Here is a 27665-nt window from a genome sequence, read left to right on the forward strand (position 1 = left end):
TGTTGTTCATTATTGCAGTACCGCAATCAGTTGTCGCTTCAGCAGGATGCACGCCTGCACATGCAACGTGAGGCACTGCAGCAAAGGCAGGCGGAGCTGCGGTCGGTGGACCAGCGCATCTACGAGCTGCAGACGCGCCTGCAGCGCAAAAAGCAGGCCAACACCCATCACCAGCAGCAACAGCAACAACAGCAGCAGCAGCATCAGCACCAACAACATCAGCAGCAGCAGCAGCAACAACAGTCAACAGTGCAACAGCAACAGCAGCAGCAACTCCATGTGCAGTCTGCACAATTGCTGGAGGCAGCAGCAGCAGCAACTGCCCAGCAGCAACAACAGCAACAGCAGCAGCAGCAACTGCAGCAGCAGCAAAGTGCCAGCAATCTGGGCAAACATGGTGGGGTGGCCGCCCTGAAGCAGCAACTGCTGCAAAAGCAGGTCAATCAACTGGCAGCTGCTGCAGCCGCCGCCGCCGCTGGACGAGCCCGTGGCAATGTGGCGGCCGTGGAACCCTTTATCCACACGCCTCAAAAGTCCACCATCACGAGCACGGCCAGCTATCTGAGTGGCGGCATGAAGCATGCAGCGGCCACGGCCAATACCAACCAGCAGAACCAGCTCATACAGGACATGACGCACGTCAAACTGGGACAAAACAGTGGTTTCTTTGCCGGCTCCGTGCCCGTGGCCAGTTCCAGCTGCGAAAGCGATGAATCCAAGTTGGCCAAGAAGCTGCTGACGGCTCCTGCCAAAACGGAGGCTGAAATGCGCAAGCAGGCGCAAACGGAGGCCATGGATAGTACCACGCACATCTACGCGGAAGTGGGACCCAAGAAACGAGATCGAGAAGCAGCAGCGGCGGCAGCAGCAGCGGCAGCAGCAGCAGCAGCTCAGGCAGCAGCAGAGGCAGCAAATCAGGCCGCAACTGCAGCAGCATCCGCCACATCTCCACCCGCCTCTGCAAATGCCAGCAAGATTCCCAAGAGCACCTCCTCCAACAGCAGCAGCAGTTCGGCCTCGGCACTGATAAGCAAACTCAACCAGCAGGCGACGGCGAAGGAGAGCCAGGATCAGCAGCAATCCCAGGCCAAGAAAAACGAGATTTCGGTGACCAGCGAAACCCTATCCGAGCGCAACACCCAGCAACAACTTACCGTGCACAGCATGCCCCTGGGGGCCATAAGTAAATCAGTGGCCCTCGCCGTTTCCAATGCCTCCAAGCCGCTGCAGGTGCAGGTGAGCAACCTGGCCGTGCCGCCACGCAAGCCCATCAGTAGTGTGGCGCCCACTTCGGTGTCCAGCGGCAGCTCCATACCCAAAATGATCACCTACAGCCCCAAGGTGAATCGCGTGGCGCCCAATGTAGTGGTGATGACGGATCCCCGACCAGCCCTGCCGCCCAAGCCCAGCAAGATGTCGCCCACAGAGCAGCCATCGCCCGTGGAGGCCAATACGTCCGGATCCACGGGCGGACCAGGAAGTGGAGGAGCAAACAAGACGCAAACGGCGACCTTTGGGCTGCAGTCCCTGAACATCAACGACAATTTGCCCATCAAGGCGAAGCCACTGACCATCCGCAAGCAGCCGCTGTTCGAGCAACCTCGCCTTAAGTCCAGCCAAGCCAGTTCCAATGGCCAACAAAAGCCCCCTCTGTTGCAGTTGCAAAACCAGCGGAAATCCGAGCCTTCGCTTAGACAGCCAACGGAGAATGGGATGCCGGACACATCCCCCCAACATTCGCCAAGCAGTGAGTCCAGCGCGGATGAAACGGATCGAATGGTGGCCCCCAGTCAACAGGAGACATCAACATCCGCATCAGCCACGACGACAACCGCGACAACCAGCAACATCAAGGAGCGAACGGGAAACGGCAAACCCAAGCTGGGTAGAAGGGTGAGCTTTGATCCACTGGCCCTGCTGCTGGACGCCAGTCTGGAAGGCGAACTGGAACTGGTCAAGAAGACGGCCATGCAAGTGGCCAATCCCAGTGCCGCCAACGATGAGGGGATTACAGCGCTCCACAATGCCATCTGTGCCGGCCACTTTGACATTGTCAAGTAAGTGAGACGGGGCCTTCTGCTCGCCTTATTCAATCTAATTAATCTCTTGATTTTTTCCTTTTTTTTTGTACTCTTTTTCCTCAGATTCCTCGTTGAGTTTGGCTGCGATGTGAATGCCCAGGACTCGGATGGCTGGACGCCATTGCATTGTGCCGCCAGCTGCAACAATCTATCCATGGTGAAGTTCCTGGTGGAGAGTGGCGCCTGCCTGTTTGCCTCCACATTGTCGGATCACGAGACGCCGGCGGAAAAGTGCGAGGAGGATGAGGAAGGATTCGATGGCTGCTCCGAGTACTTATACAGTAAGTAGGGCTAGGATCTTAGGGAAATAGTGGGAAAGGTCAGGTGATAGATGGGGGTACAAGCTGGCCATTGATAACTTAAGCTGAGTAATAATCTTTACCCTTCAATACTCTTTGCAGGCATTCAGGAGAAGCTGGGCATCCTGCACAATGGCGACGTCTACGCCGTGTTCTCCTACGAGGCCCAGAACGGAGACGAGCTCTCCTTCCACGTCAACGAGCCACTGATCGTGCTGCGCAAGGGCGATGATGCCGAGAACGAGTGGTGGTGGGCACGGAATGCCGCCGGGGAGGAGGGTTACGTGCCCCGCAATCTCCTGGGGGTGAGTAGATGCCGCTGATGATGATGGAGCTAATGAAATTTCTCCACGTAACGCGCCCGGATGCGAAATAAGCGACAACTCCTTTTCATTCACAGCTGTATCCGCGTGTGCCGCCGCATTCGCCGCACTTCAGCGATTAGCAGTTAATACGCTTCACCATACTGAAGCGCAAGGCCGGCCGACTCATCCAGAAGCGCTATATATCCAAGTATATCTAGGGACCGAGGCATCTAGACGATACTCATTCTGGGCACGTGCCACCGCAGGAGTCATCGGGGAATTATTTATCACGACCCCATGTTTCTTTATGTTTACTTTTTGTTTGGGAAAAGCAACACAAAAGGACGACGAGGGAGGATGGAGGAGGGAGGAGGGAGGAGCAGAACGAGGCTCACCATATGCTCATCCATATGGAATGGAACCGACTGCACCAGCAGCAGCAGCAGGAGCAGCAGCTTCCGCCTGAGTCATTTATCCCGACGACTGCCCTCAATTAGCCAGGCTTTCGCACAAAGTTCAGCACACCCACACACATATCAGCCACACATATCAGCCACACAACACCACCATACCACTATACCACCATACCACCATGCCACCCACGAGCATATCGCCCACCACCCCCTGCATACGTACAACCGCAAATTGAATTTCACTTAAGCTCCTTAGCTTTAAGGCCTAGACTAATAACTCATATCAGCCGCCTGCTCGCCACAAAAACTTCACCTTCAAGTCTCTGCAGAAAAAGTTCTCATTGCTAAAGTGGAAAATGAAAAATGGAAAATTAGAAATTTTATATTCCTCAAAGGCTGCACGCACACACAGCATGTTATATCAACGGATAGCTGAAGGAGCAGGAGTTTGTTAATTGCATATATCAAGTTAGTACTTAAACTTTAATTGAACTCGAACAAAGTTCACGCTAATCGTCGAAAGGCAACATTTTAACACTTATGCATAACAAAACTTGCACACACACACAAGAAGTGAATACATAACAAATCGAATGTGATTTTTGTATAAAGACGAGAATAATTTAAACAATTTATATTGAATATGGAAATGTAAATTACATTAGGCGGAAGATTCGTTGACAAGTAATCGCATTATAGGCTAAACAATATAATTTAACTTAATCTAATTACACCTAATAAACAGATTGCTTAATACTTAGCGTTTAAGGACCAAAACACATTGAAATGCAAATACGTTTGAAAGAGGAAAATAAAAACGATTAAGAAAGCTTATTTGCTCTGGGCTTTTATTATATCTCGGAAATATATTGGGTTTTCTCTGATCGAACAACAGCTCAAGTTCAGTATTCATTCGGAGGTTCAATCGCTGCCTTCGCCTTCTCATCAGTAAACAAGTGAAAAGCTTTACGAGCACGCGATCATCAATTAAATTGACTCTTTATATCAGCAACTGATTACGCAACCCCATTAGAAGTGAACAAATTGTATTTCACGAATGTTGGAATTCTTAGTGGAACGAAGAGCGATTAGCTGTAGATGACCATATTTATAATTTGATAATTTTGTTTCCTAAATATAGTCGAACTTGTGTACAACCAAGAACTTAGTGACCTTTAATCTATCTAGCTTTTGAAAGCTACACATTGAAAATAAAACCTACAAAATTGATTAACAGATTATTACGGACAGCAAAAAAAGTCAAGCCGGTGTTAAACAATTACAAAATCAATACGTCAGAATGCAGATTCGATTATTATTTAGCCTGCTGCTGGCTGGCACCCTATATTCCCAGTTGAAATCAACTGAGGGATCAAAAATTCTGGCTGTGTATGCCTTTCCGGGTAAAGTATTCCAGGCCTACAGCAAATATGCTTTAAGCCGACTACTCATGGGTTATGTTTGGGAAAATGTTTTAGGGAAATCACATTTTATGATGCACACTGCCCTAATAAGGGAACTGGTGGAGAGTGGTCATCAGGTTACCATGGTAACAGCCTTTACTCTGGAGAAAGAGAAACTTGGCAGCAACTACACGGAGATCTTGATAGAACCGGTCTACGATTTCTGGCACGATGGTGAGTGGAGTTTGTTAATTAAAAATGTGCCAAATCATCGCGTTATGTTTTCGGTTGGAACCAGTTAAGCTTAACTTTGGAGCCCAGCACTTATTCGAGCTGACCCGCATGACCAACTATGATTTCCTAAAGATGCTGGAGATTATCGGTCTCAAGACCACCGAACATGCCCTACGCCAGCCCAAAGTTCAGGCACTCATCAATGCCGAGCAGAAGGATGGGGTCTTTGATCTTCTCCTGGCCGAACAATTCTATCAGGAGGCCTTCTTGGCTCTGGCTCACCTATATAAAATACCCGTGGTGACCACGAGCACGTTGGGCTATGAGAACCACATGAGTCAGATGATGGGTTTGATTACACCATGGTCATTTGTGCCACACGGTTTTATGCCCTTCACCGATCGCATGAGTTTCCTGGAAAGGGTGAAGAATTCCTACGCATCCTTCTACGAGGACATGGACAGGTTGCTGAACTATTTTCCGAAAATGGATGCGGTGACCAGGGAGTTCTTTGGACCTGTATTGGGTAAGTTGGAGTTATGGTTTGTCTGATAGCCCACTTGAGAGCAGTGTCTTCTAGCCGAGGTGCCCAAGGTCAAGCACATGGAGCGGGAAATCTCAGTGATGCTACTAAACAGTCACGCACCGCTGACCACGGCACGTCCCACAGTGGATGCCATGGTGCCAGTGGGTGGCATGCACATCTATCCACCCAAACCGCTCCCGGCCGACATGCAAGCCTTTTTGGATGGCGCCACCGAGGGGGCCATCTTCTTCAGCCTTGGCAGCAATGTCCAGAGCAAGGACATGCCCGTGGAAATGCTGCGACTGTTCCTGCAGGTATTTGGTTCCCTCAAGCAGCGGGTATTGTGGAAATTCGAGGACGAGAGCATTAGGCAATTGCCAGAAAACGTGATGGTCAGGAAGTGGCTGCCACAGGCGGACATTCTGGCCCATCGCAATGTGAAGGTATTCATTACCCACGGTGGTTTGTTTGGCACCCAGGAGGGAGTGCACTACGCTGTGCCCATGCTGGGTATACCCTTCTATTGTGATCAGGTACTTGTTTATTCCGATTATTATATAGATATCTGTTTACATAGGTGTATTATATGTATTATGTTGCAGCACCTTAATATGAACAAAGCTGTTTTGGGTGGATATGCCATTAGTCTGCACTTCCAGTCGATTACCGAGGAAATCCTTCGGCACTCCCTGAACCATCTAATACATAATGCGACCTACAAGGAGAACGTTCAAAGGGTATCGGATATTTTTCGGGATCGGCCGCAGGAGCCGCGGAAAAGTGCCGTCTATTGGATCGAGTATGTCATCCGGCATCGAGGTGCTCCCCATATGAGATCCGCGGGCCTGGATCTCAATTGGTTCCAATTCTACTTGCTGGATGTCATAGCATTTGTGGCTATCATTGCTCTAGCTGGAATCATGGCTCTCTCATTGGCCATTCGATTACTGATGGGCAGTAACAAGAAGCACAAGAAAGCTAAACAAAATTGAACTATTTACAGGGTTTAATTAAACTATAAACTGGAAAACAGGGTGGAACAAGTAATTTACAAAATGTCAGAAAACTAAAATCATATCTTCATTAAAATATTAATAATAAAGTTGTCTCTATTGCTTATGATATGCATTAAATATACAAACTATACCTAGATAACCAGAACATATATTACCAAAACTACGTTTATAATCTCTTAAAAAAATAGAATTCTGTTATATTATATTAAACTTTGTAGAATACACTGACGAAATGGCGTTTAAATTGATGCTCAAGCTCAAAGCTCACGCTGAATAATACTTTTGCTATTTCCTAGAGTTCTATTGAAACATACCTATGTTACAAATAAGGCCGATCATCTGAACCCATTCACAGTCTATTGTAAGCGGTCCACTGTGTCGGTTGCTGATTAGTAGCAATCATAGGAAACCAGGCATAATCAAAATGGTTTGTTGATATTTTGTAAATACTTGAGGCGGCGAATAGCCTTTAGCTTTTGAAGCTCTCGTTTCTGTATAAATTCAATTAAAGGGAAATAAACCAAAAAGCTTTGAAGTCTTTAAAATCTGAAAATTGAAGCTGTTATCAGCTTATACTATTTGAAAGTTTACAGTCAAATTAAGGGATGTTTGATTTCATGTAGCAGCGCCTAACTTTTATTTATTTGATGATGAAATCTTTTGAATTTGACAGTGTTCCAAAACAGCTTTGCACATTTTTCTCCTTAGTCTGGTTGCTCTTCAGCAACTAGAGTTGGGTACTGGTGCCCGCATCTTGGCAGCCTTCTTTTTTCCTGGGAAGAGTCACTTCATGATGACCAATGCCATCATACGAGAGTTGGTGAAGCAAGGACATGAAGTGACCTTCATTACTCCGTTTTCCATGTCCAAGGAAACACTTGGGCCTAACTATACGGAAATAGTGATTCCTCAATACAATAACTGGTCAGAAAGTAAGTATAGTTGCTAAATTAGTTAATATATATCATCATCTCTGTCTTACAGTGAAGAAAATGACCAACAAAAACACTGTTTTGGAAATGTCTGATTTCCCAACTTTTTCATTCCTCCGAATGGTCAATGTGATGGGTACCCACAGTACGGATTTTGTATTCGATCAACCGGAGATTCAGGCTGTAATCAATGAGAAGAACAAGATTGGCAAATACGATCTGCTGCTGGCGGAGCAATTCTTCAACGAGGGTGCCCTCATCCTCGGTCACCTGTACCAGATCCCCATCATAACTGTTTCGACTTTTGGCTATGCTAACTACTTTAGTCAGATGTTTGGAATAGTGTCTCCTTGGTCATTTGTTCCACATGCCTTTATGCCCTATACGGACCGCATGTCGTTGTGGGAACGCATCGGAAATGTGGCCATCAGTGCAGCCGAGGATCTCGTCAGAGAGTTCTCCTACTACCCCGGACAGGATGCCGTCTTAAGGAAGCATTTCTCCAAACTCCTCGACAGAGTTCCCACCATCAAAGAACTTGAGCGAAATGTTTCTGCCATTCTGTTGAACACCTACGTGCCACTGGCTTCCTCGAGGCCAACGGCATATAATATGATCCCAGTGGGCGGTTTGCACATTCAACCTCCAAAGGCGCTACCCGAACACCTTAAAAAATTCCTGGACGGAGCTACACATGGAGCTATTTACTTCAGCTTGGGTTAGTGCCATTATTCCTAAGAGTTTAATCTAAACACTAAATACTTTATCTTTTCCTGGACAGGTTCCCAGGTGAGAAGTGCCGATTTGCCGCCTGAAAAGCTAAAGGTTTTCCTAGAAGTCTTTGGCAGTCTGAAGCAACGCGTTCTCTGGAAGTTCGAGGATGAGTCCCTGCCCAATCTGCCTGATAATGTGAAGGTGCAAAGTTGGTTACCTCAAGGCGACATCCTGGCGCATCCCAATGTCAAAGTTTTCATTGCCCATGGAGGACTCTTCGGCACACAGGAGGCGGTGTACTATAGTGTTCCCATATTGGGAATGCCCGTCTACTGCGATCAGCATCAGAACATTAACCAGGGTAAAAAGGCAGAATATGCTCTGGGATTGGATTACCGGAAAGTCACGGTGGAAGAATTGCGAGGTCTGCTGCTGGAACTGATTGAGAATCCAAAGTACAGAAACAACATTAAGAAGGCCTCTCGGATATTCCGCGACCGCCCACTTGGAGCTATGGAAACGGCCATGTACTGGATCAACTATGTGATCGAGCACCGAGGTGCTCCTCATCTAGTTTCCGCTGGCGTGCAGCTGCCGTGGTACCAGTTCTACCTTCTGGACATTGTGGGTCTAGCTATCGCGGTGATTCTCCTGCCAATCATGGCTTTAATCCTGATCTGCCGCAGGAGCTTTAAGCCAAAGAGCACTCTGAAGACCAAGAAGAATTAGAACCAAATCTTCAGTTTTATATTTGTTAACAAAAGAGGCTACAATAATGTTGTTCAAGAAATTTTGTAATAAATTTTGAATAGTTTCGTAATGCATTCTAAGTCACTAAACAGATGGTAATTGATAAAGCTAACGAGTATCGTGCGATGACCGCCCGCAACTGATGCTAAAGCGGGTATCTCTACTGGCTTATGACCATGGTGATAGTCCCTTCCCTTTGCTGAGCAGTTGCTTGACGGTCTCGATAGTCTACACATTTTTTTCGCCGGGCTCGATGATCTCCTCCCCGACGTTGTCATACAGACTGGACTTTTGGCTGAGCACTGGATCGTAGACAGTAGACAGTACGGCCTTGTTCACGATGCCCTCGGATGTCACGGTGGTTTAGTGGTACCCAGTGCCACGGTGCGATTGTTCTGACCGACTCTCTGCGCTCTGATGTGGTGGTGTAGTGGGACTGCTCACTACAGTTCTCTACCACCTTCTTCTGCTGCTTCTGGACGACGCGCCGGGAGGATTCCGTGGAATTCTGGTCACGTTCTTCTTGTTCTTGTTTAGCTTGGCTTCCGTGTTCTCATCCACCTCCGTAGGAACAGAGTCGTAGAAGGTCTTGATGAGAGTGCTGCGGTTTCATCCTCTTGGTGTTCATCCTCCACGTAGCTAAGTTTTTCTTATAGAAAAACGGGTAGCTGAAAGTCGAGGCAATCGAATAAAATTCTCTCTATCGTTAATGATATGGATGAAGATTATAAATTCTACCTAGATAACCAGGACATAGATTAGCTAAAACTACGTTTATAATCTTTTAAAAGCGTAGCATTTTATTATCAGTAAGTCATCGAACGATTTCATGAAGATAAAACACATTTTGTAGAATACGCTGAAGAAATGCGTCCTCTTGACATACATATATAGCTCTCTCGTATTCCGCACGAACCTCACGCAGAATAATACTTTTGCTTTTCTCTCTAAGGCCTTTCGAGTTGCTCAATCGAAACGATATATCTGAACCCATTGGAAATCGTTTGAAAGAGGTCCACTAAGTCGGTTGCTGATTGCTGCTATCGTCGGAAAGCAGGCAGAAACAAAATGGTTTGTTCATATTTTGTAAATACATAAGGCAAAAATTAAAGGATAATAAACCGAAAAGTCTTGAAATCTTTAAATACAAAAGCTCCGAAAATTGAACTAAAGCGACCAGTTATCAGCTCATACTATTTGAGGGTTCACAGTCAGATGAAGGACTGTTTAATTTCATGTTGCGTCCTAGTTTCAATTGATATGAGGATAACGTCTTTTGTATTTTACAGTGTTCGAAAAGTGTTTTGCACATTTTTCTCCTAAGTCTGGTTGCTCTTCAGCAACTAAAGTTGGGTACTGGTTCCCGCATCTTGGCAGTCTACTTTTTTTCTGGGAAGAGTCATTTCATGATGACCAATGCCATCATACGAGAGTTGGTGAAGCAAGGACATGAAGTTACCTTCATTACTCCGTTTTCCTTGTCCAAGGAGAACCTCGGATCAAACTATAAGGAAATATTGATTCCTCAATACGATTTTTGGCCAGAAAGTAAATATATTTGGTAAATTAATCAACATATATCAATATTATCACTTTCTTATAGTTAAGAAGATGACCAACAAAAGCACTGTTTTGGAAATGACGGATTTTCCCAGTTTCACATTTCTTCGAATGGTCAATGTGATGGGTACCCACAACACAGATTTTGCATTCGAGCAACCGGAGATTCAGGCTGTAATCAATGAGAAGAACAAGATTGGCAAATACGATCTGCTGCTGGCGGAGCAGTTCATCAATGTGGGTGCCCTTATCCTGGCGCACTTGTACCAGATCCCCACCATAACTATTTCGACTTTTGGCTATGCTAACTACTTTAGTCAGATGTTTGGAATAGTGTCTCCTTGGTCATTTGTTCCACATGCCTATATGCCCTATACGGATCGCATGTCGTTGTGGGAACGCATCGGAAATGTTGCCATCAGTGCAGCCGAGGATATTGAAAGAGAGTTCTTTTACTACCCCGGACAGGATGCCGTCTTAAGGAAGCATTTCTCCAAACTCCTCGACAGAGTTCCCACCATCAAAGAACTTGAGCGTAATGTCTCTGCCATTCTGTTGAACACCTACGTGCCACTGGCTTCCTCGAGGCCAATGGCATATAATATGATCCCAGTGGGCGGTTTGCACATTCAACCTCCAAAGGCGCTACCGGAACATCTTAAAAAATTCCTGGACGGAGCTACACATGGAGCTATTTACTTCAGCTTGGGTTAGTCCCATTATTCCTAAGAGTTTAATCTAAACACTAAATACTTTATCTTTTCCTGGACAGGTTCCCAGGTGAGAAGTGCCGATTTGCCGCCTGAAAAGCTAAAGGTTTTCCTAGAAGTCTTTGGCAGTCTGAAGCAACGCGTTCTCTGGAAGTTCGAGGATGAGTCCCTGCCCAATCTGCCTGATAATGTGAAGGTGCAAAGTTGGTTACCTCAAGGCGACATCCTGGCGCATCCCAATGTCAAAGTTTTCATTGCCCATGGAGGACTCTTCGGCACACAGGAGGCGGTGTACTATAGTGTTCCCATATTGGGAATGCCCGTGTACTCCGATCAGAAACGGAACATTAAACAGGGGAAAAAGGCAGAATATGCTCTGGGATTGGATTACCGGAAAGTCACGGTGGAAGAATTGCGAGGTCTACTGCTGGAACTGATTGAGAATCCAAAGTACAGAAACAACATTAAGAAGGCCTCTCGGATATTCCGCGACCGCCCACTTGGAGCTATGGATACGGCCATGTACTGGATCAACTATGTGATCGAGCACCAAGGTGCTCCTCATCTAGTTTCCGCTGGCGTGCAGCTGCCGTGGTACCAGTTCTACCTTCTAGACATTGCGGGTCTAGCTATCGCAGTGATTCTCCTGCCCATCGTGGCTCTAATCCTGATCTGCCGCAGGAGCTTCAAGCCAAAGAGCACTCCGAAGAAAAAGACCAAGAAGAATTAGAATCAAAACTTGAGTTTTATTTTTGTTAACAAAAGAGGCTACAAATATGTTAGATAGTTTCGTGTAATAAATTTTGGATAATTTCGTAATATATTGTAACGAACTGCTTTTCTTGTTTCTGCTCGCTACCAATTGCAACGGCTAGCTCAGAGAGTTTGTTTGTTCTCCCCACCAAATTTATAATTTGTGTGATGGCCCGACCAAAGAATAGACAGGTTTTCCGATTAGAATAGCTTAATTGTCAGGCCATTTTGACAATGGACTCCTACAGTCCTCGCCCGTTATTTCCCTGTTTTGCGCACGGCCCGCTCGGGTTCAGGGTCCCCGAATGTCCTGTTTGTTCACGGTGCGTTATCTTTGTGCATGTCCAAAGTCCAAACCGTTACCGGTCGACCTTTACGCCCTTCGCCGCCTTGAGTCCAAGGTCTAGCGCTGCACCGTTAATTCACGGTCTCTCCGCTTTGCACCGGCACTCCCCACGGGCACTGGCTCGTAGACAGGTTTTACGGCATTGTTCACGATACCCTCGGATGTCACGGTTGTAAAATGACAGGATGGCTGGTTTTCCGAATGGTGGAGTGTTTTTATTGGCATAAAGGCTAACAGTCGCTAAATAAGCGATTCGCTTCTACAAAAATTTTCGTGCGCTTCCTTACGCGTGCCTTTTTAATCTACTCTTCTTAGTCTTCTATCGATCTCGATCATCATACTACTTAGCTATCGATTACACTATAGGGTTTTGCTTAAACTAATCCTGGACAACAAGCCGCTCGTTACACGGTGGTGCAGTGGTACTCAGTGCCACGGTGCGATTGTTCTCGGTAATCTCGATGTTCTTGGTCAACGACACTCTGCGCTCCGATGAGGTGATGGAGTTGGTCTGCTTACCATAGTTCTGCTTCACGTTCTTCTGCTGCTCCTGGACGATGCACCGGGAGGGTTCCGTGGAATCGGTGGAGTCCACCGACGACTTCCTGTTTACGTTATTCTTGTTCTTGTTCAGCTTGGCGGCCGTGTTCTCATCCACCTTCGTAGGAACAAAGTCGTAGAAGGTCTTGGTGCGAGTGCTGCGAGTTCCACCCTAGTTGATTAGAGTAACATGGATAACTGATAGTCGAAACAATCAATTCCTAGATAACCAGAACATAGATTAGCCAAAACTACGTTTATAATCTTTTAAAAGCATAACATCTTATTATCAGTAAGTCATCTAACGATTACATGATGATAAAGCATATTTTGTAGATTACGCTGACGAAATGCGTCTTCTTGACATATATAGCTCTCTCGTTTTCCGCACGAACCTCACGCAGACTAATACTTTTGCTATTCTCTAGGGTTTTATATAAACATATTATTGTTACATATAAGGCCGTTCGACTTCAACGAACGATCTATCTAAGCCCATTCGCAGTCGTTTGAAGGCGGTCCACTGAGTCGGTTGCTGATTGCTGCTATCGTCGGAAAACAGACGGAATCACAATGGTTTGTTGATATTTTGTAGATATATTAGGCGAATAACAGAGAGCTTTAAAAGCTTTATTTTTGTATAAATTGAATTAAAGGGTAAAACACCGGCCAAAAAGCTTTGAAATCTTAATAGAGGAAAGTTACGAAATTTGAACTAAAGTAACCTGTTATCAACTTATACTATTTGAGAGTTCACAGTCAAATGAAGGACTGTTTGATTTCACGTAGCGCTCTTGCTTTAATTTATTTAATGATGAAAACTTTGCATTTTACAGAGTTCGAAAAGTGTTCTGCATTTTTTTCTCCTATGTCTGGTTGCTCTTCAGCAACTAGAGTTGGGTACTGGTTCCCGCATCTTGGCAGCTTTCTTTTTTCCTGGGAAGAGCCACTTCATGATGACCAATGCCATCATACGAGAGTTGGTGAAGCAAGGACATGAAGTTACCTTCATTACTCCGTTTTCCTTGTCCAAGGAGAACCTTGGATCAAACTATAGGGAAGTATTGATTCCTCAATACGACTTTTGGCCAGAAAGTAAGTATAGTTGCTCAATTAATTTGTATATATCAACGTCATTACCGTCTTATAGTTAAGGAGATGACCAACAAAAACACTGTTTTGGAAATGACGGATTTGCCAACTTTTTCATTCCTCCGAATGGTCAAAGTGATGGGTACCCACAGTACGGATTTTGCATTCGAGCAACCGGAGATTCAGGCTGTAATCAATGAGAAGAACAAGATTGGCAAATACGATCTGCTGCTGGCGGAGCAATTCTTCAACGAGGGTGCCCTCATCCTGGGACACCTGTACCAGATCCCCATCATAACTGTTTCGACTTTTGGTATTGCTAACTACTTTAGTCAGATGTTTGGAATAGTGTCTCCTTGGTCATTTGTTCCACATGCCTTTATGCCCTATACGGACCGCATGTCGTTGTGGGAACGCATCGGAAATGTGGCCATCAGTGCAGCCGAGGATCTCGTCAGAGAGTTCTCCTACTACCCCGGACAGGATGCCGTCTTAAGGAAGCATTTCTCCAAACTCCTCGACAGAGTTCCCACCATCAAAGAACTTGAGCGAAATGTTTCTGCCATTCTGTTGAACACCTACGTGCCTCTGGCTTCCTCGAGGCCACTGGCGTATAATATGATCCCAGTGGGCGGTTTGCACATTCAACCTCCAAAGGCGCTACCGGAACACCTTAAAAAATTCCTGGACGGAGCTACACATGGAGCCATTTACTTTAGCTTGGGTTCGTGCTCTCATCCCTGAGAGTTTATTATAAAAACTAATGACTTTTTTTATTTCCCCATAGGGTCCCAGGTAAGAAGTGCCGATTTGCCGCCTGAAAAGCTAAAGGTTTTCCTAGAAGTCTTTGGCAGTCTGAAGCAACGCGTTCTCTGGAAGTTCGAGGATGAGTCCCTGCCCAATCTGCCTGATAATGTGAAGGTGCAAAGTTGGTTACCTCAAGGCGACATCCTGGCGCATCCCAATGTCAAAGTTTTCATTGCCCATGGAGGACTCTTCGGCACACAGGAGGCGGTGTACAATAGTGTTCCCATATTGGGAATGCCCGTCTACTGCGATCAGCATCAGAACATTAACCAGGGTAAAAAGGCAGAATATGCTCTGGGATTGGATTACCGGAAAGTCACGGTGGAAGAATTGCGAGGTCTACTGCTGGAACTGATTGAGAATCCAAAGTACAGAAACAACATTAAGAAGGCCTCTCGGATATTCCGCGATCGCCCACTTGGAGCTATGGATACGGCCATGTACTGGATCAACTATGTGATCGAGCACCGAGGTGCTCCTCATCTGGTGTCCGCTGGCGTGCAGCTGCCCTGGTACCAGTTCTACCTTCTAGACATTGCGGGTCTAGCTATCGCAGTGATTCTCCTGCCCATCGTGGCTCTAATCCTGATCTGCCGCAGGAGCTCCAAGCCAAAGAGCACTCCGAAGAAGAAGACCAAGAAGAATTAGAACCAAAACTTGAGTTTTATTTTTGTTAACAAAAAAGGCTACAAATATGTTAGATAGTTTCTTGTAATAAATTTTGGATAATTTCGTAATACATTTCTAGGGCACTAGACAGCTGGTAATTGATAACAAAGCTAACGAGTAGCGTGCAAAGACCGCCCGCAACTAACTGAACTGGATGCTGAAATAGGTCAGGAGAATTAGCTTGGGATCTTCGCAGGGCCTTTCTTCTGTCTTCGGGCCATTTCAAAAGCTTGTTTTTGTGTGTATTGTTGTGCCTTGTGTTGTGTGAGTGTCGTGTGGGTTTACGTGTGTTTCGGTGTGGGCAAGCGGCGACCTCTACTGGCTTATGACCATAGACTTCTTTACCTTCTTCTCCTTCCTCTCATGAGTGATGGTCACTTCCTCTGCGAAAGAAAAATCTATGGTTAATAAAACTTAGTTGCGGATGAGGTGGGTTGCTTTATCCTTACCCTCGAACTTAGTGGGCAGCTGCTTGATGGTCTCGATAGTCTTCACGCTCTTCTCGCCGGGCTCGATGATCTCCTCCTCGTACTCCTCGATGATCTCCTCCTCGTCGGTGTCATCGGGATTGGACTTCTGGCTGGGCACTGGGTCGTAGACAGTTTTTACGGCCTTCTTCACGATGCCCTCGGATGTCACGGTGGTGTAGTGGTACTCGGTGCCACCTTCGATTTTGATGGTCTCCACGGTTGTCACATCTCCGGGGTTTTCGGATGGGACGATCTTCTTGGTGCCCGACTCGGACTTGAGCTTCTTGGTGGTGGAGACGTTCTTGTGCTTCTCGGCGTCCTTCAGGGTCTTCTTGTATTGGCGAATCTCCTCCTCGGTGAGCTCCACCTCCTCCTCCTCATAGACAGTCTTCGAGGTGGTGATGGTCTTGCCGGAATCCAGCTGCGTGGAATAGGTGTACTCCACTCCGCCGGGCACCCGCTTCGAGGCCACAGAGGTGGTATCGTTCTGGAAGAAGTCAGCGGGTGGTGGTGGGGCCGAAGACTTGGGCTTCTTCTTTTGCTTCTTATCGCTGGTCGAGGTGTTCGAGGTGGATGTGATGGCCTTGACGTTCTGCTCCTGCAGCGAGTTCTTGCGCACGGTGCGATTGTTTTCGGTGATCTCGATGTTCTGGGTCACCGACACTCTGCGCTCCGATGTGGTGGTGGAGTTGGTCTGCTCACCATAGTTCTGGACCACGTTCTTCTGCTGCTTCTGGACAATGCGACGGGAGGATTCTGTGGAATCGGTGGAGTCCACCGATGACTTCCTGGTCACGTTCTTCTTGTTCTTGTTCAGCTTGGCGGCCGTGTTCTCATCCACCTCCGTAGGAACGGAGTCGAAGAAGGTCTTGGTGCGAGTGCTGCGAGTTCCATCCTCGTTGATGGTGGTGTACACCTCCTCGTAGCCACCCTCGATGGCACGGGTCAGCATGGTGGTGCGCTCATCGATGCGGATCTCCTTGCCCAGACGCTTCTGGACCAGCTTCTTGTTTTCCTGCTCCTTCTTCAGATCCTCCTCGCTAACGGGCTTGGGATCCCAGAAGGTTCGCACCTGGGTCTTGACGGTTCCATTGGGCTGGGGGGAGGTGGTGATCACCTCGTAGCCACCCTCGATCACCTTGTACGTGGTGCTGGCTCCGGTGGCCTTGTCGAACTCCACCTTACCATCTTCGATGTCCGCGGAGGTCAGTAGCTCTGTGGTGTTTGGATGCATGTGTGTATAGTATATGGTATGGTATATAGGGCGATATCATCCAAGCTCCTGAGTGTGTGTTTGCATCTAGGGTTATCCAAAGCACTTGCGGCTTACATCTAGTATTAGCTCTTGTCTTACACTATGCTAAGTCTAAGATATTGCATTCGATTCCCTTGTAAGGCAGCGTGGTATTTGGGTAAATCAAGGGACCCTTAGACGTTCTCAATAAAGTTCTTGTCTCAGTTTCTTTAGTATCTCCCTCATCCGTGTCGCTCTAAGAAATGTCACTTACTATGCATTTTATACTACTTTCAACTTTCAAGATTTCAAAGCGACTTTAAATTCAATGGCAATTCAAATGGCAACCAAGTTGCAAGCTATCTGGTGTAAGTACAATAACTAACAAAAAAAAAACGCCTATATTAATATTTCACTTATAGAATCATTGGTGTCCTGATAATCATTGCATTAAAAATGTATATAGTTAAATTTGACGTTACATTTAGTTTGATTTTGATTACTTTAGAGACTTCGTCTAAGAGCCACTTGGCAAGCAATTTGTACAGCATTTAACGTGGCATACGCTTTGTACGTCCTCGGATCTGTCTATCAATCGTCGGGTTAGACGTGTACGGGTTGGGGTTCGGTATCCAGATTGGGTTCCAGCCGCCGGTACTGCGACTTGCAGCGGCACGCCAGGTGTGGCAGGCAGCTGTAGTGCATCAGCAGCTTCAGTAATTGCTATTTGAACTTGCGGGCGGACCTCTGTTTGCCGCTCTTGGAGACGCTGCCATTTCCGCCGCCTGGCTGCATCCTGATGTGCTGCTGTGTTGCCTGCGGCTGTGGCTGTGGTTGTGGTCTCGGTTCCAGTTCCGGTTCCGGTTGTGGATGCGGTCTCTCCTGTCGCTTCTGTGGACTCTGTTTTAAGGAGGCGGTGGAGGAAGCAGTTGCATTCGCAGGCTGTTTGTTAGTTGCTGGGGAGGTGAGATGCGACTGGTCGCCGAGTTGGGATCCATTCCCAGTCGACCCATTCGCTTTCATCGCCTTCGAAGTTGAAGATTTCTCGGGCGGATGCAGCAGCATGCTGGCGGCTTCGTTTAGCAATTGAACTGTGCTTAGTGGGTTAGCAGGGTCACTATCGCTATCATTATCTGCAAATGTGGTTAGGGGTAACGAGACAGTAGTTTTAATTCGATTCAGCTACATCGTCTTGCAATGCTGTGATGCTGGTGATGTCTGATGGCTAAGATGCAATGGGTGAATGGTGCTGGCTCTTATATGGCTATGTGATGGTTCTAAGACCTCGAACTTAGACCCAATGCTTTCCATGGCTAAGATGGCTTAAAAGTACACAACTGAAAGGGCGATAAAATGTGAAAGAAGAACGTAACGTAACTTAACTGCTAAAATAAAAATGCAGATTGGAAAACAGAGTTTCTTAAATTGAAAATTTTTGTTTGTGTTGTTTGGGGTTTCTTTGTTGTTGTTGTTGTTCTCAAATAAATATTACGACAATATTTGCAAAATGTAAATTATAACATAAATGGTATATATACGTATATAGATAGAAAAGTTAGGCTGCCAAAACACTTGAAACAAACATTTAACGCTCAGCTCGAATTCGATTCGAAAAGTGGGCGAAAAGGGGGCGGTGCACTTTGGACACACACTCACACACACACACACACAGATCCAGATACATATACACAATAGCCACAAAATGTGGTCTACAATTTCAGTTTTGATTTTTTACTTTATTTTAAATGGTTTTCGTTTATCTTTTCTAAAGTTATTGTATACACTCATTGTTTGCATTTTATTCATAGGAAAAACATATGTACATATGTGTTGGAACAGTTAGGGAAAAAGGGCAGGGAAAGGGGAGGCAAGGACAGGAAATGGCCTTTATGCCGCAATGAGTTTTGATGCAGATGAGCTGGAAAGTCATCGCCATAAATCGGTAAGCACACGAGAGGGTGAAAGTACAAAAATTTCAATTAAAATACAATGAAGTGTAAAACTTTGTGGCCGGGCCAAGTGTGCTCATTTTTTCTCGATTTTGTCCGAGGGAAAGGAAAAAAGGGGCGGGGGCTTGGGGGGAGGCGATTGGGGCAACTGTGCCAAGTGTGTCGCCCACATACACATCGCAACACATCACGTATGTCGAGAGCAGCAGCAGTGCAAAAAGTTTAATTTGAAAACTTAATTAAAATTTCTCTGCTTTCTCGCTCATTTTTTTTAACAAGTTGCGTGTGTGTGTGCGTGTATGGGTGTGTAAGGGGGGAGGCAAATAAAAATTGCATTTATGACACTCTGAAGAATTCGTTTCGACAACATTTTTTGGCCAAACCTTAAATTTCAATTAGACCGGGTGCTCCTTGGCATTGGCAACAGTGCGCCTGCCTCCCAAAGGGGATGGGGGTTTGGAAATACGATTGTGTGCGTGTTTGGCTCTGGTCTGTGTGTGGGGCGGGGGGGACTTTCATTTTAGGTGAAGAGGGGGGGACGCAGTGGTTGAGTGTGCTGTACGTGTGTGCGTGTACAAGAAAAAAATGGCAACAAAACGACGAATAACGAACGATTTGCATTTGTTTGTTCTGTTTAGTTTCGGTTTTGTATCTATGAGCTACCAGTTTCTTCCGACTCCTTCTCGGTCTTCCTCTCCAGCGTCTGCGATATCTTCTTCCATATGTTCTCGAACGAATCGGCACCGGAGTAGTCAATCTGTCCGGACTCCCAGCACTGGCGGCGCATCTGGTTCTCGTAGGCCTCCTGTTCGGGAGTTCGCTGCTGACCGATGCGGAGCTGTGACAGAGCACCAGCCAGACCCGCCTGAAAGTATGTTAATTAAATTGATTAAGTGCTTGGTTACATTGGGGTGCTGCAAAGGGGGAGTATATACATATGTAGCTAGGTGTATTAGAACATTTCATGCACTACGGATTAAGCTAGTACTAGGACGCAGACGAGCGGTTGACAACATTGAGATGTTAGTTACGGTGCTCGGGGCGTATGATTAATGTGACAACAGAGTGCTACTCGAGGCATAAATCAAGTATACGACGCGTTGAGCTCCGGCTGCTTGCGTTTGCAATGCGTGTCCCTGCAACTCTCTGGCAGATTACTATGTGAAAGTGGGCTGAATAGAGATGCAGGTGGCTATAAAATGCGCATGCAACACGAGGATGGTGTGCCTGCTTTTGGCAGCGTTTGAGTTTCAAGATGATGATTATGTTGTTGACCGAATGGGGAGCAAGCTTCCCATGTTCCATCTACATTAATGCTTGACCAGGTGCCAGGCCAACTAATAATAAATCAACAAATGCCCTTATCCAGGCCACATACACAACGCTGAACCATGAACCAAGTACCAAGGACCAAGGACCAAGGACCAAGGACCAGGGACCATGAACAATGAACGATGACCGAAGGACAATGAAGACGACAATGACAATTCGTATGCAAAACAGTGACTAGACGAAAACCAGGACATTACATTATCACTATCACTTGCACTAGCACTTTTACACTTGCACACCGTTATCCAATGCTTTTGGTTTGTTTGGTTGGGAATCGGGATTCCTACACAGAAAAAATGTCACTTTGGTTTATAAATATGCAGATATATTCAATATAACATAAAGCCCATTTTACATTTGGTGCAATGAAAATCATATGATAATTGAATTAAGAATTTCTTTTTTTGTTTCAGGCTATAAAAAATCCATTTAACATCTAACAGTGAAGGACTTTTTTCTGTGTAGTTCTCAGGCCAGGTTTGGATTGATTGCCTTTACCTCAGGCGGCGTTGTGGCTGCAACTTCATGTTCTTGTTGGTGGTTTGTCGCTTTTTCTACTGTCTGACTATGCACGGAATGATGAGGCGTGGGCGTGGGCGTGGGCGTTTGCGAGGGCGTGGCATTGGCAGTGGGCGTGGGCGTGGGCGTGGCTGTGTCGGAGGAGGAGGAGGCGTGTTCAGGTGGCTGTGAAATGTTTAGCTCATTGCTATTCACATCTACGGATGAAAAGCCTTCGGCATTGGCAGTGGCATTGGCATTGTGGGCTTGATTTTGGGTTTGGGGCGAAGGACTCGTCGACGGAGGTGGGTGGCATGCATCGTCATGATGCCACACAGTGGCATTCGCGTTTGCATTTGCATTTGCAATCGTGCTATCGTTCTCATTTTCAATCTCATTCGCAATCGCAGTCGCATCCGCATTCCCATTGTCCTGGCTGTGATTCTGGCTGGGATTGTGGTGCTGCTGCTGCTGATGCCGCCGTTGTTCCTGCTCCTGCAGCTCCTTCTCCAGATTCTCATAGTAATCTGCCCAGGGATCGCGGAACTGGCGCACATGCAACAGCTGGTGGTGCAGCTGCTGCTGCTGGTAGTACTCATGCTGCTGCCGCTGATGCAGCTCATCCGCCGCAAATTCGCTTTGCGTGCGTATTATATTTAGGCAAAGGCACTGAGACAATGTTAGATATACAGAGTTATATGCACGAGTTATATGCGATACGGCAGTCCACGTATTATTTATGGCAAAGTATAATTTACAGAATGCGCAACATAGGAGAGCAGGAGTTGAAAAATAAAGAGTAAATGAAAAGTAAATCAATTGGCAAAAATAAAAAACCCAACGGCACAAACATAACAAGGGTAAAAGTGAAAGGTACACACAGAAAAACTTAATCACTTTATAATATTTTACAAAAACTTATCTAGCTGGTTGCTGAATTTAGAACCAGATTCAATTCAATAATCTTTCTTGATGATTATTATCCTATATATTAAAATTTTTTTGTGTGTACTAAAAGAAGGAGATCCCCCACGAATGCGTGCTATCGTGTGTGTGTGTGTGTTTGTGTTATGGGATATATCTAATGATTCAGTTGAATTTTGTTGGCATCACCCGCAGCCGACCATCTTGATTTGAATCATTTCCATCTATCGATGGCGTAAACCGAAACATTTTCCTGGCTCTTGGCCAAATCGATGCAAATTAGAAAGGAAAAAAAACATAAAGAAAGTGAACACTAAGACGAGCACTCACACACACACACAAGACACACACAGTTGGACAAAAATTACAGATAAAATACAGAAGAAAATAAGTTGAAATTTGGTCTGCCTATGGGGCCAAAAAAGTAAAGGAAAATATACAGAAAAGAAAACGAAAAATGGGTTACTCTGGGGCGTGGCTGCTAATCGAGAAGAAATCAACAGAAAATTGCAAACCAATACAAAAATAAAACGAAAACAAAGTATTCAAACCGAGTAGATAGAAAAGAGGCGGGAAATGAAACAATATTGAGGCCAGCAGCTATCGGCAAGAAATAAATGGCAAATAGATCGAAACTGAGTTTGTTTGTTTGCTTGGGTTATTTACTTGGCGCACAGATGATGATGAATTCATAGATAGATAAATAAATAAATATTTGCGTTATAATTAAGATATTTACACAGGGGTGTGCTCAAGGTATATACAGATCTGGTGCGATATGGTTCGGCAATTGAAGATCTGCTTACCTCTAAAGTGGACCCGTGGGCCACTTCTCCCTCGGGTCGATCACTAGCAACATTTCCTGGCGTTTGCTTGCGATTAGCGGGTTAGAAAACGAAGCAGGGGTTTTGTTTTGTTTGAGGATTGGAGCAAATACATTGGGTTAAACAGTAAAAAACTTGGGTTAGCTTCAGTATGGCGTTCAAGAACAAGGGCAGACATAAGAGATTGTTGGGGCGCTGGAAATCTCCAAGATGTGCGTTATACATATTAAAGATAGCACTTACCATTTCGGTGGACAGAGACTGGATGACATTTTCGCAGAAGATGTTCCACCACAGCTGAATCAGATCCTGGGCATGGGCATACTCCGACGAAACGCTGGCCACCTTTGTCTCCGAGTTGAACTGAATCAGCCATGGCTTCAGCTTGCCGGCGAAATGCAAAATCTTAATCTTATCTCTGAACCTGCAAGCCAAATTCCATTACAAACTGTATTCTCAGTCCCACAGAGATAGCGAACTTACTGTTTGAAGGCGGGCAGATAACAGTACGAGGCATAGGCCGTCACATTGTACACAAATGGCAAATGCTTCTTGATGTCCGCCGTCGACCAGTCGGCAAAGAACTGATTCAGCAGACCCTGGTCACCGCCATCGAAGCTTCCATTCTTCACGGCGAACTCTGTGATCTGGGCAAAGGTGTACACGCTCGGTTTGAAGACAAACACGCCGGAGTTGAAGCAGTCGGGCCAGCTGACATCTGGAGCAGCCGACAGTTCCTCGCGCTCGAACAGCTCGTCGCAGTTTTGCAAGACCTACAAAAGAAAAAGACATATATTTAATATATATATTTATATATACATATGTAATGATATGTGTGCAAGTCAGGAGAAGTAATGTAAGTCTATGTAAGCCTCCAGTACGACTTCATATCTTACCAGTGTATCCGCATCCAGGAAGACGCACTTCTCGAACTGAACGAGGCGCCAGCAGTGGAGCTTTGTGAAGGTCACGCCCAGTTCGGGGCGGGAGAGGAGCGCCAGGTTGGCGGCATCCTGTGAGTCGAGCACATTGACCTCCTGCACCACGTTGTAGACCTCCGTCAGTCTGTCGCGCATCGCCTGCGAGACATTGGGCGTGACCAAAACGGCTAGCTGATGGGCGGTCTTGGCCCTCTTCAGGGAGTGGGCCAAAACCAAGGCACCCAGTGAGTACGTGTCATTTGTCGTCAGCGTCACCCAAGCGAACTCTGTTCGGGACGAGAGATATAGATACGATTGCAAATTAAATGCTATAGATATGTAGTAGCTCAGAGATACGGCTAAAGTCAGAGATACAAATTGGGTTACAACACAAAAAGATACTGTTGCACTGCACGTTTCACTGCAGCAGTTGGCTGTATTTATTAGTTTCAGATTCAGCAAAAAACGTTATGGATTATAAATAAACAAGCGATTGTTCGGGTTCCCCATTTAAAATAGAACAGATATGTATACATATGTTCAAGTGGTGTGTGCAGATCTCCAACTGCGTCAGCATCGCCCACATGCAACCAAAATTCATTTGCTTTGTTAACGCAGATAAAATTGCAAAAAAAAAATCCATAAAGAATTGGCAAATTCGAGCAGAGCATATTTCAGGCGCGTCCAAACGGGCAATTAGAATTTTGCGTAGTTGGCATTTAGTTGGGCAAAAGCTGTAGATAATTATTCATGGCGCTTTCTGGGATAGATGTACCAATGTATATACACGATTATGAGGCGATTATGAGTACGATTTTATTTTTTGTTTGGGTGCAGATTTCTCACTCGATGGGGAATTAGTTCGTTCTAGATTAGGCCAGAATCCGTATGGTACACAATTTACAAGTGAATTTCAAAGAAATTCTAATTTTTATAAATTATTAAACCATGCAGACTTGCTGTTTAGATAATTAAAAATTCATTAGAGTTAAGATAGAGAAGACGTACGATTATTTTTTATTTCCAATTTTGATTATTGACATGTAAATGGAATTTAGAACATTATTATTCGGGTATTAATGCTACAAATCGATAAAGTAAGATAGATGAATATATATACAAGTGTGTATATATATGATATATTCTTAATACATTTCGTTGAGCTAACTTTAGTCGGGTTAAGTGTCAGATTAGAGTTCTGTTTACATGGGCTTGGGTTTTTGTTGGTTGTTTGGTTTTAGAGAAGCGAACTGAAAAGGAACTGTGAAGCGTAGGATACAACAAGTAGGTGGATAACAACAACTACCTTCTCGCATTCAGATACGGATGTGGACACATTTACGGATGCGGATGCGCATTCTGATGGTAACGGCTGCACAGCGAGCTAAACAGCGGCAATCAAATGCATTCGCTAGGCTGAACTTGATCTTGGTCTTGATCTTGATCTTGATTTGGACTGAGATCAGGACTATCTCTATCCTCCGCCGGATTCTTTAATGTGTGTTTGTGTGTGTGAGTGTGCATTGGTGTGTGTGGGCGGGTGAAAGATACACAGATGCTTTCTTTTCTATTTGCGTGTGTGTGCTTGTGAAATGATTCGTTGGGCCTAAAATAAAAATGAAATCATTTACTTTCGGCAAAACTAGAATGGATCTTATTAATTTCTGACTTACCGGATGTGTGTGCGAAAAATGACAAAAAAATTCACAAAACAATAAAACTTATGTGGCAGAACAGTGAAAAGGAATTTTCGGCAATCGTCATAAATTTGGCGATTTAAACAAAATTAAATAAACAACACTCGGTCTAAATATATAATTTCAACAACTGTTGAAATTGTCAAAATGAATGCGTCGCGACATTTAACTTAGACATATGCTTAGCACGTAAACTTAAAAATAGGTAAATTAGCAATTTATGTGACAGCTAACTGTGGGAAAATTCCTTCTTTTTGACAGTGTAAAAAGAGCGAACTCTTCTGGGAGAAATGCTCTCCCTTTAAGGTTCTCTCTCTCTCTTAAGCTCGCTCTTTGCTGAGCAGAGTTTGCGCTCTAATTTCTTCTGCCCGCTTTTATCAATTGCGTATGGCCGTAGCACAATAAAGCTGATAAAGCGCCCCGCCAAAGCGATTGGAAAAAAAGGTCGTGGGTTGAGCTTTTGGGTCTGGGTCAAGTGACTGAACAAATTCCCGTTCAGACGTGATGTGGCCCAGATCAGATTAACGCCAGACACCACCATGAATGGGGTCACCAATTAGATGAATGGGGAGCCAAGACCTTGAGGTAGCCATCCCTTCCCTCACAGAAAACCCGTTTATCAGGGTCCCCATTCAGGCAGCGCAATAATTTGCAGCCGGCGCACAAGAAGTGAAGTACAGTCAAACCAGAATAATAACTTAATAGCAAATTCTGTATAGATAGTTCTACAAATTGTAGATCTACACGAATGTTTAAGTAACTTAAACCATAATATATCAGCCTATATGTTATTTGCTGACCTATTACATGGACTAGCAAGAGTTCTATGCATCCATGTCATCCTGTACTCTGGAAGTGCATAATGGGATGTGATGAAGGGAGTGGTCTTGGGAGGAAGTCGTCTTGGGGATCGCCGGCGACACCAACGCACAAATTGGCGAGTGCATGGCGCGGAACGAGTTCTGCGGGAAACCTCAGCAGGCGGCGTGTGTATCTTGTGGATGCCGATGCTGTATCCGAAAGAGCAGTTCACTAAAAATAGCGCCGGCGATGCGAAGTAAAATGAAATGAGATTGTGTCTGGCTGGCTGACTGGCTGGTAGGCGAGATGCATTCGATCGGTTCGGTACAGGCGACGCAGCAATTTTAGAAAATTGAATCACCATGGGACTCATGGATGGTTTTGGATGTGTACGTGTTGGATGATGGGTGACCGAAACGCGAGATGCTGGAGATCCCTGCGGGCTAGAGAATTGAAGGCAGCTGCTGTGGCCGTAGGTTGATGATTAATGCGGGCATAAATCCGTGCAGATTTAATGGCATTTCCAAGGAAAGAGAAAAATGTGAGAGATCACACACACTCTACCAGTGGGCGAGGCGACACAAAAGAATGTTCTCGAGCGTGGAAAACTTTTCGAAAAGCAAATTTAATATTATTTTCGAAACACACCAAAACTTGTTAGCGCCTGTCGCCAGCCATAATTTCGACCCATACATATTGAACTTAAAAATAGAATCAAATCCCCATATAGATTGTGAAAATTATTATGTATGTAGGTATATATGGGCAAACAAGATCGCCGGACGTCAGCCAGAATGCGTGTGAAAAATGCCAAGGCGAAGTGCATCCCTTAATGGGCCGCTAATCTGAATGGGCTGCAGATGCGGAAATAATCGCATCGCTGATAAGGCGAATGGATGATGATAAGGCGGCTAATGGCGCTACGTGGGATTACCCTAACCACCCAGCATTGCGACAGGTACAAAGCGCAGCAATCGATGTAATGGAATCACAACAAAACGGAATCAGCATAACTTTAAGCTCTCTCTCTTTCGCTCTCTATCCCTCTATCTCTCTCTCTTATTGAAGGTTATGTGAGCTTCGCGTTATCAGCGATTTTGTGCACAAACTTTTCATAAACAAACAAATAGGCCAGACGGACAACCAGAGTTTTGGTTTCCAGTGCAATGTTCGGGTTTTTGAAATGTTTTCCTGCACGTTAGTGTTTCAAAATAGAGAGAAACTGAGCGGAAGAGAGCGGCGAAACGGGGGGTGGTGATGGTGATGAGGCGGGGGGCCGTGGGCAGAGCTAGTACGCTAGTGAAGGTCAGTAAAGGTCGTAGCCGCACACCATCGCGCGCGCTCTATGCTCGATTTATAATTATATATATTATAGTAGTGCGATTATCGCTATGATTTCGATTCAGCTTCTGATTTTGCATCCGATTCGGATTTAGATTCGGATTTTGCATAACTCCAACCTGAAGCGAGTGTTACGAAATGGAAGAAATGGCGATTTGTTGGTTGGTTGATTGATTAGCAGGAAACGCCAAAGGAGCTTTAACTTAGGGCAGGCTGTTCTACTGACTTTTCAGTTCTCAGTTTCCAGCTTTAGCCATGCATACACACACACACTCTCTTTTTTCTTTTCTTTTCTTGCTTTTCTTATTTGTTTGCTCTGGATTTGGTTGTGGCCCAACTTACTGCTCATTTTGTTAGGATTTTATTTGATATATTTTTTTTGTGGGGGGGAGTAAACTCGATTTTTCGGAACACTCGCGAGACTTTTCCGGCGGGCGGTGGGTGGCTCAGCTTTCACACTAAATTCGAGAACGAGAGCGGCGTTTGCGATGTGCCTTCCACGAGCGATGACGAGAATCTGAAGCG

General features: G+C 45.5%; 7 protein-coding genes across 15 annotated transcripts in view; 5 read left to right on the forward strand and 2 right to left on the reverse strand.

The window, feature by feature from the left end:
• Positions 1–3932, forward strand: part of LOC6530662 (apoptosis-stimulating of p53 protein 1) — a 33859-nt gene extending 29927 nt beyond the window's left edge. For both annotated transcript variants that reach the window (XM_039372313.2, XM_015197246.3), the window contains exons 5-8: positions 19–2057; positions 2145–2362; positions 2483–2685; positions 2781–3932. In XM_039372313.2, the coding sequence (XP_039228247.1) occupies positions 19–2057; positions 2145–2362; positions 2483–2685; positions 2781–2825 (2505 nt within the window). In that variant the 3' untranslated portion in view covers positions 2826–3932. The remainder of the gene's footprint in view (positions 1–18; positions 2058–2144; positions 2363–2482; positions 2686–2780) is intronic.
• A 90-nt stretch (positions 3933–4022) lies between these two features.
• Positions 4023–6363, forward strand: LOC6530664 (UDP-glycosyltransferase UGT5). The gene is made up of 5 exons (XM_002091526.4): positions 4023–4501; positions 4577–4735; positions 4800–5261; positions 5316–5794; positions 5864–6363. Exons 1-5 carry the CDS (start codon positions 4399–4401, stop codon positions 6251–6253), a joined length of 1593 nt encoding a protein of 530 aa, XP_002091562.1. The 5' UTR covers positions 4023–4398; the 3' UTR covers positions 6254–6363.
• A 139-nt stretch (positions 6364–6502) lies between these two features.
• LOC6530665 (UDP-glycosyltransferase UGT5) lies at positions 6503–8753 on the forward strand. The gene is made up of 4 exons (XM_002091527.4): positions 6503–6704; positions 6951–7209; positions 7262–7927; positions 7991–8753. Exons 1-4 carry the CDS (start codon positions 6702–6704, stop codon positions 8650–8652), a joined length of 1590 nt encoding a protein of 529 aa, XP_002091563.2. The 5' UTR covers positions 6503–6701; the 3' UTR covers positions 8653–8753.
• Positions 8754–10082: 1329 nt separating this feature from the next.
• LOC6530666 (UDP-glycosyltransferase UGT5) lies at positions 10083–11673 on the forward strand. The gene is made up of 3 exons (XM_002091528.3): positions 10083–10221; positions 10277–10942; positions 11006–11673. Exons 1-3 carry the CDS (start codon positions 10083–10085, stop codon positions 11671–11673), a joined length of 1473 nt encoding a protein of 490 aa, XP_002091564.3.
• A 1331-nt stretch (positions 11674–13004) lies between these two features.
• LOC6530668 (UDP-glycosyltransferase UGT5) lies at positions 13005–15218 on the forward strand. The gene is made up of 4 exons (XM_002091530.3): positions 13005–13158; positions 13419–13677; positions 13733–14398; positions 14462–15218. Exons 1-4 carry the CDS (start codon positions 13156–13158, stop codon positions 15127–15129), a joined length of 1596 nt encoding a protein of 531 aa, XP_002091566.2. The 5' UTR covers positions 13005–13155; the 3' UTR covers positions 15130–15218.
• On the reverse strand, positions 15126–27621 carry LOC6530669. 2 transcript variants are annotated; one of them, XM_015196383.2, is made up of 3 exons: positions 27483–27621; positions 15600–16835; positions 15126–15533 (listed from the first exon to the last, which is right to left on the reverse strand). In XM_015196383.2, the coding sequence occupies exons 1-3, from the start codon at positions 27487–27489 to the stop codon at positions 15466–15468; spliced, it is 1311 nt and encodes a 436-aa protein (XP_015051869.1). In that variant the 5' UTR covers positions 27490–27621; the 3' UTR covers positions 15126–15465. The 2 variants fall into 2 exon arrangements, with proteins under 2 accessions (XP_015051869.1, XP_002091567.1); XM_002091531.4 differs by lacking the exon at positions 27483–27621 and having other exon boundaries at positions 15600–16859.
• Positions 17578–27621, reverse strand: LOC6530670 (glycogenin-1). Of its 7 annotated transcripts, none has more exons than XM_039372314.2 (8): positions 27483–27621; positions 23278–23588; positions 22865–23154; positions 22625–22805; positions 22364–22429; positions 20634–21302; positions 19467–19668; positions 17578–17987 (listed from the first exon to the last, which is right to left on the reverse strand). In XM_039372314.2, the coding sequence occupies exons 1-8, from the start codon at positions 27487–27489 to the stop codon at positions 17578–17580; spliced, it is 2136 nt and encodes a 711-aa protein (XP_039228248.1). In that variant the 5' UTR covers positions 27490–27621. The 7 variants fall into 7 exon arrangements, with proteins under 7 accessions (XP_039228248.1, XP_015051867.1, XP_015051868.1 ...); XM_015196381.3 differs by lacking the exon at positions 27483–27621 and adding an exon at positions 24608–24882; XM_015196382.3 differs by lacking the exons at positions 22364–22429; positions 27483–27621 and adding an exon at positions 24608–24877.
• Positions 27622–27665: the final 44 nt, after the last annotated feature.

This window comes from Drosophila yakuba, chromosome 2R (genome assembly GCF_016746365.2).
Source record: "Drosophila yakuba strain Tai18E2 chromosome 2R, Prin_Dyak_Tai18E2_2.1, whole genome shotgun sequence".
Classification (NCBI taxonomy): Eukaryota; Metazoa; Arthropoda; class Insecta; order Diptera; family Drosophilidae; genus Drosophila; species Drosophila yakuba.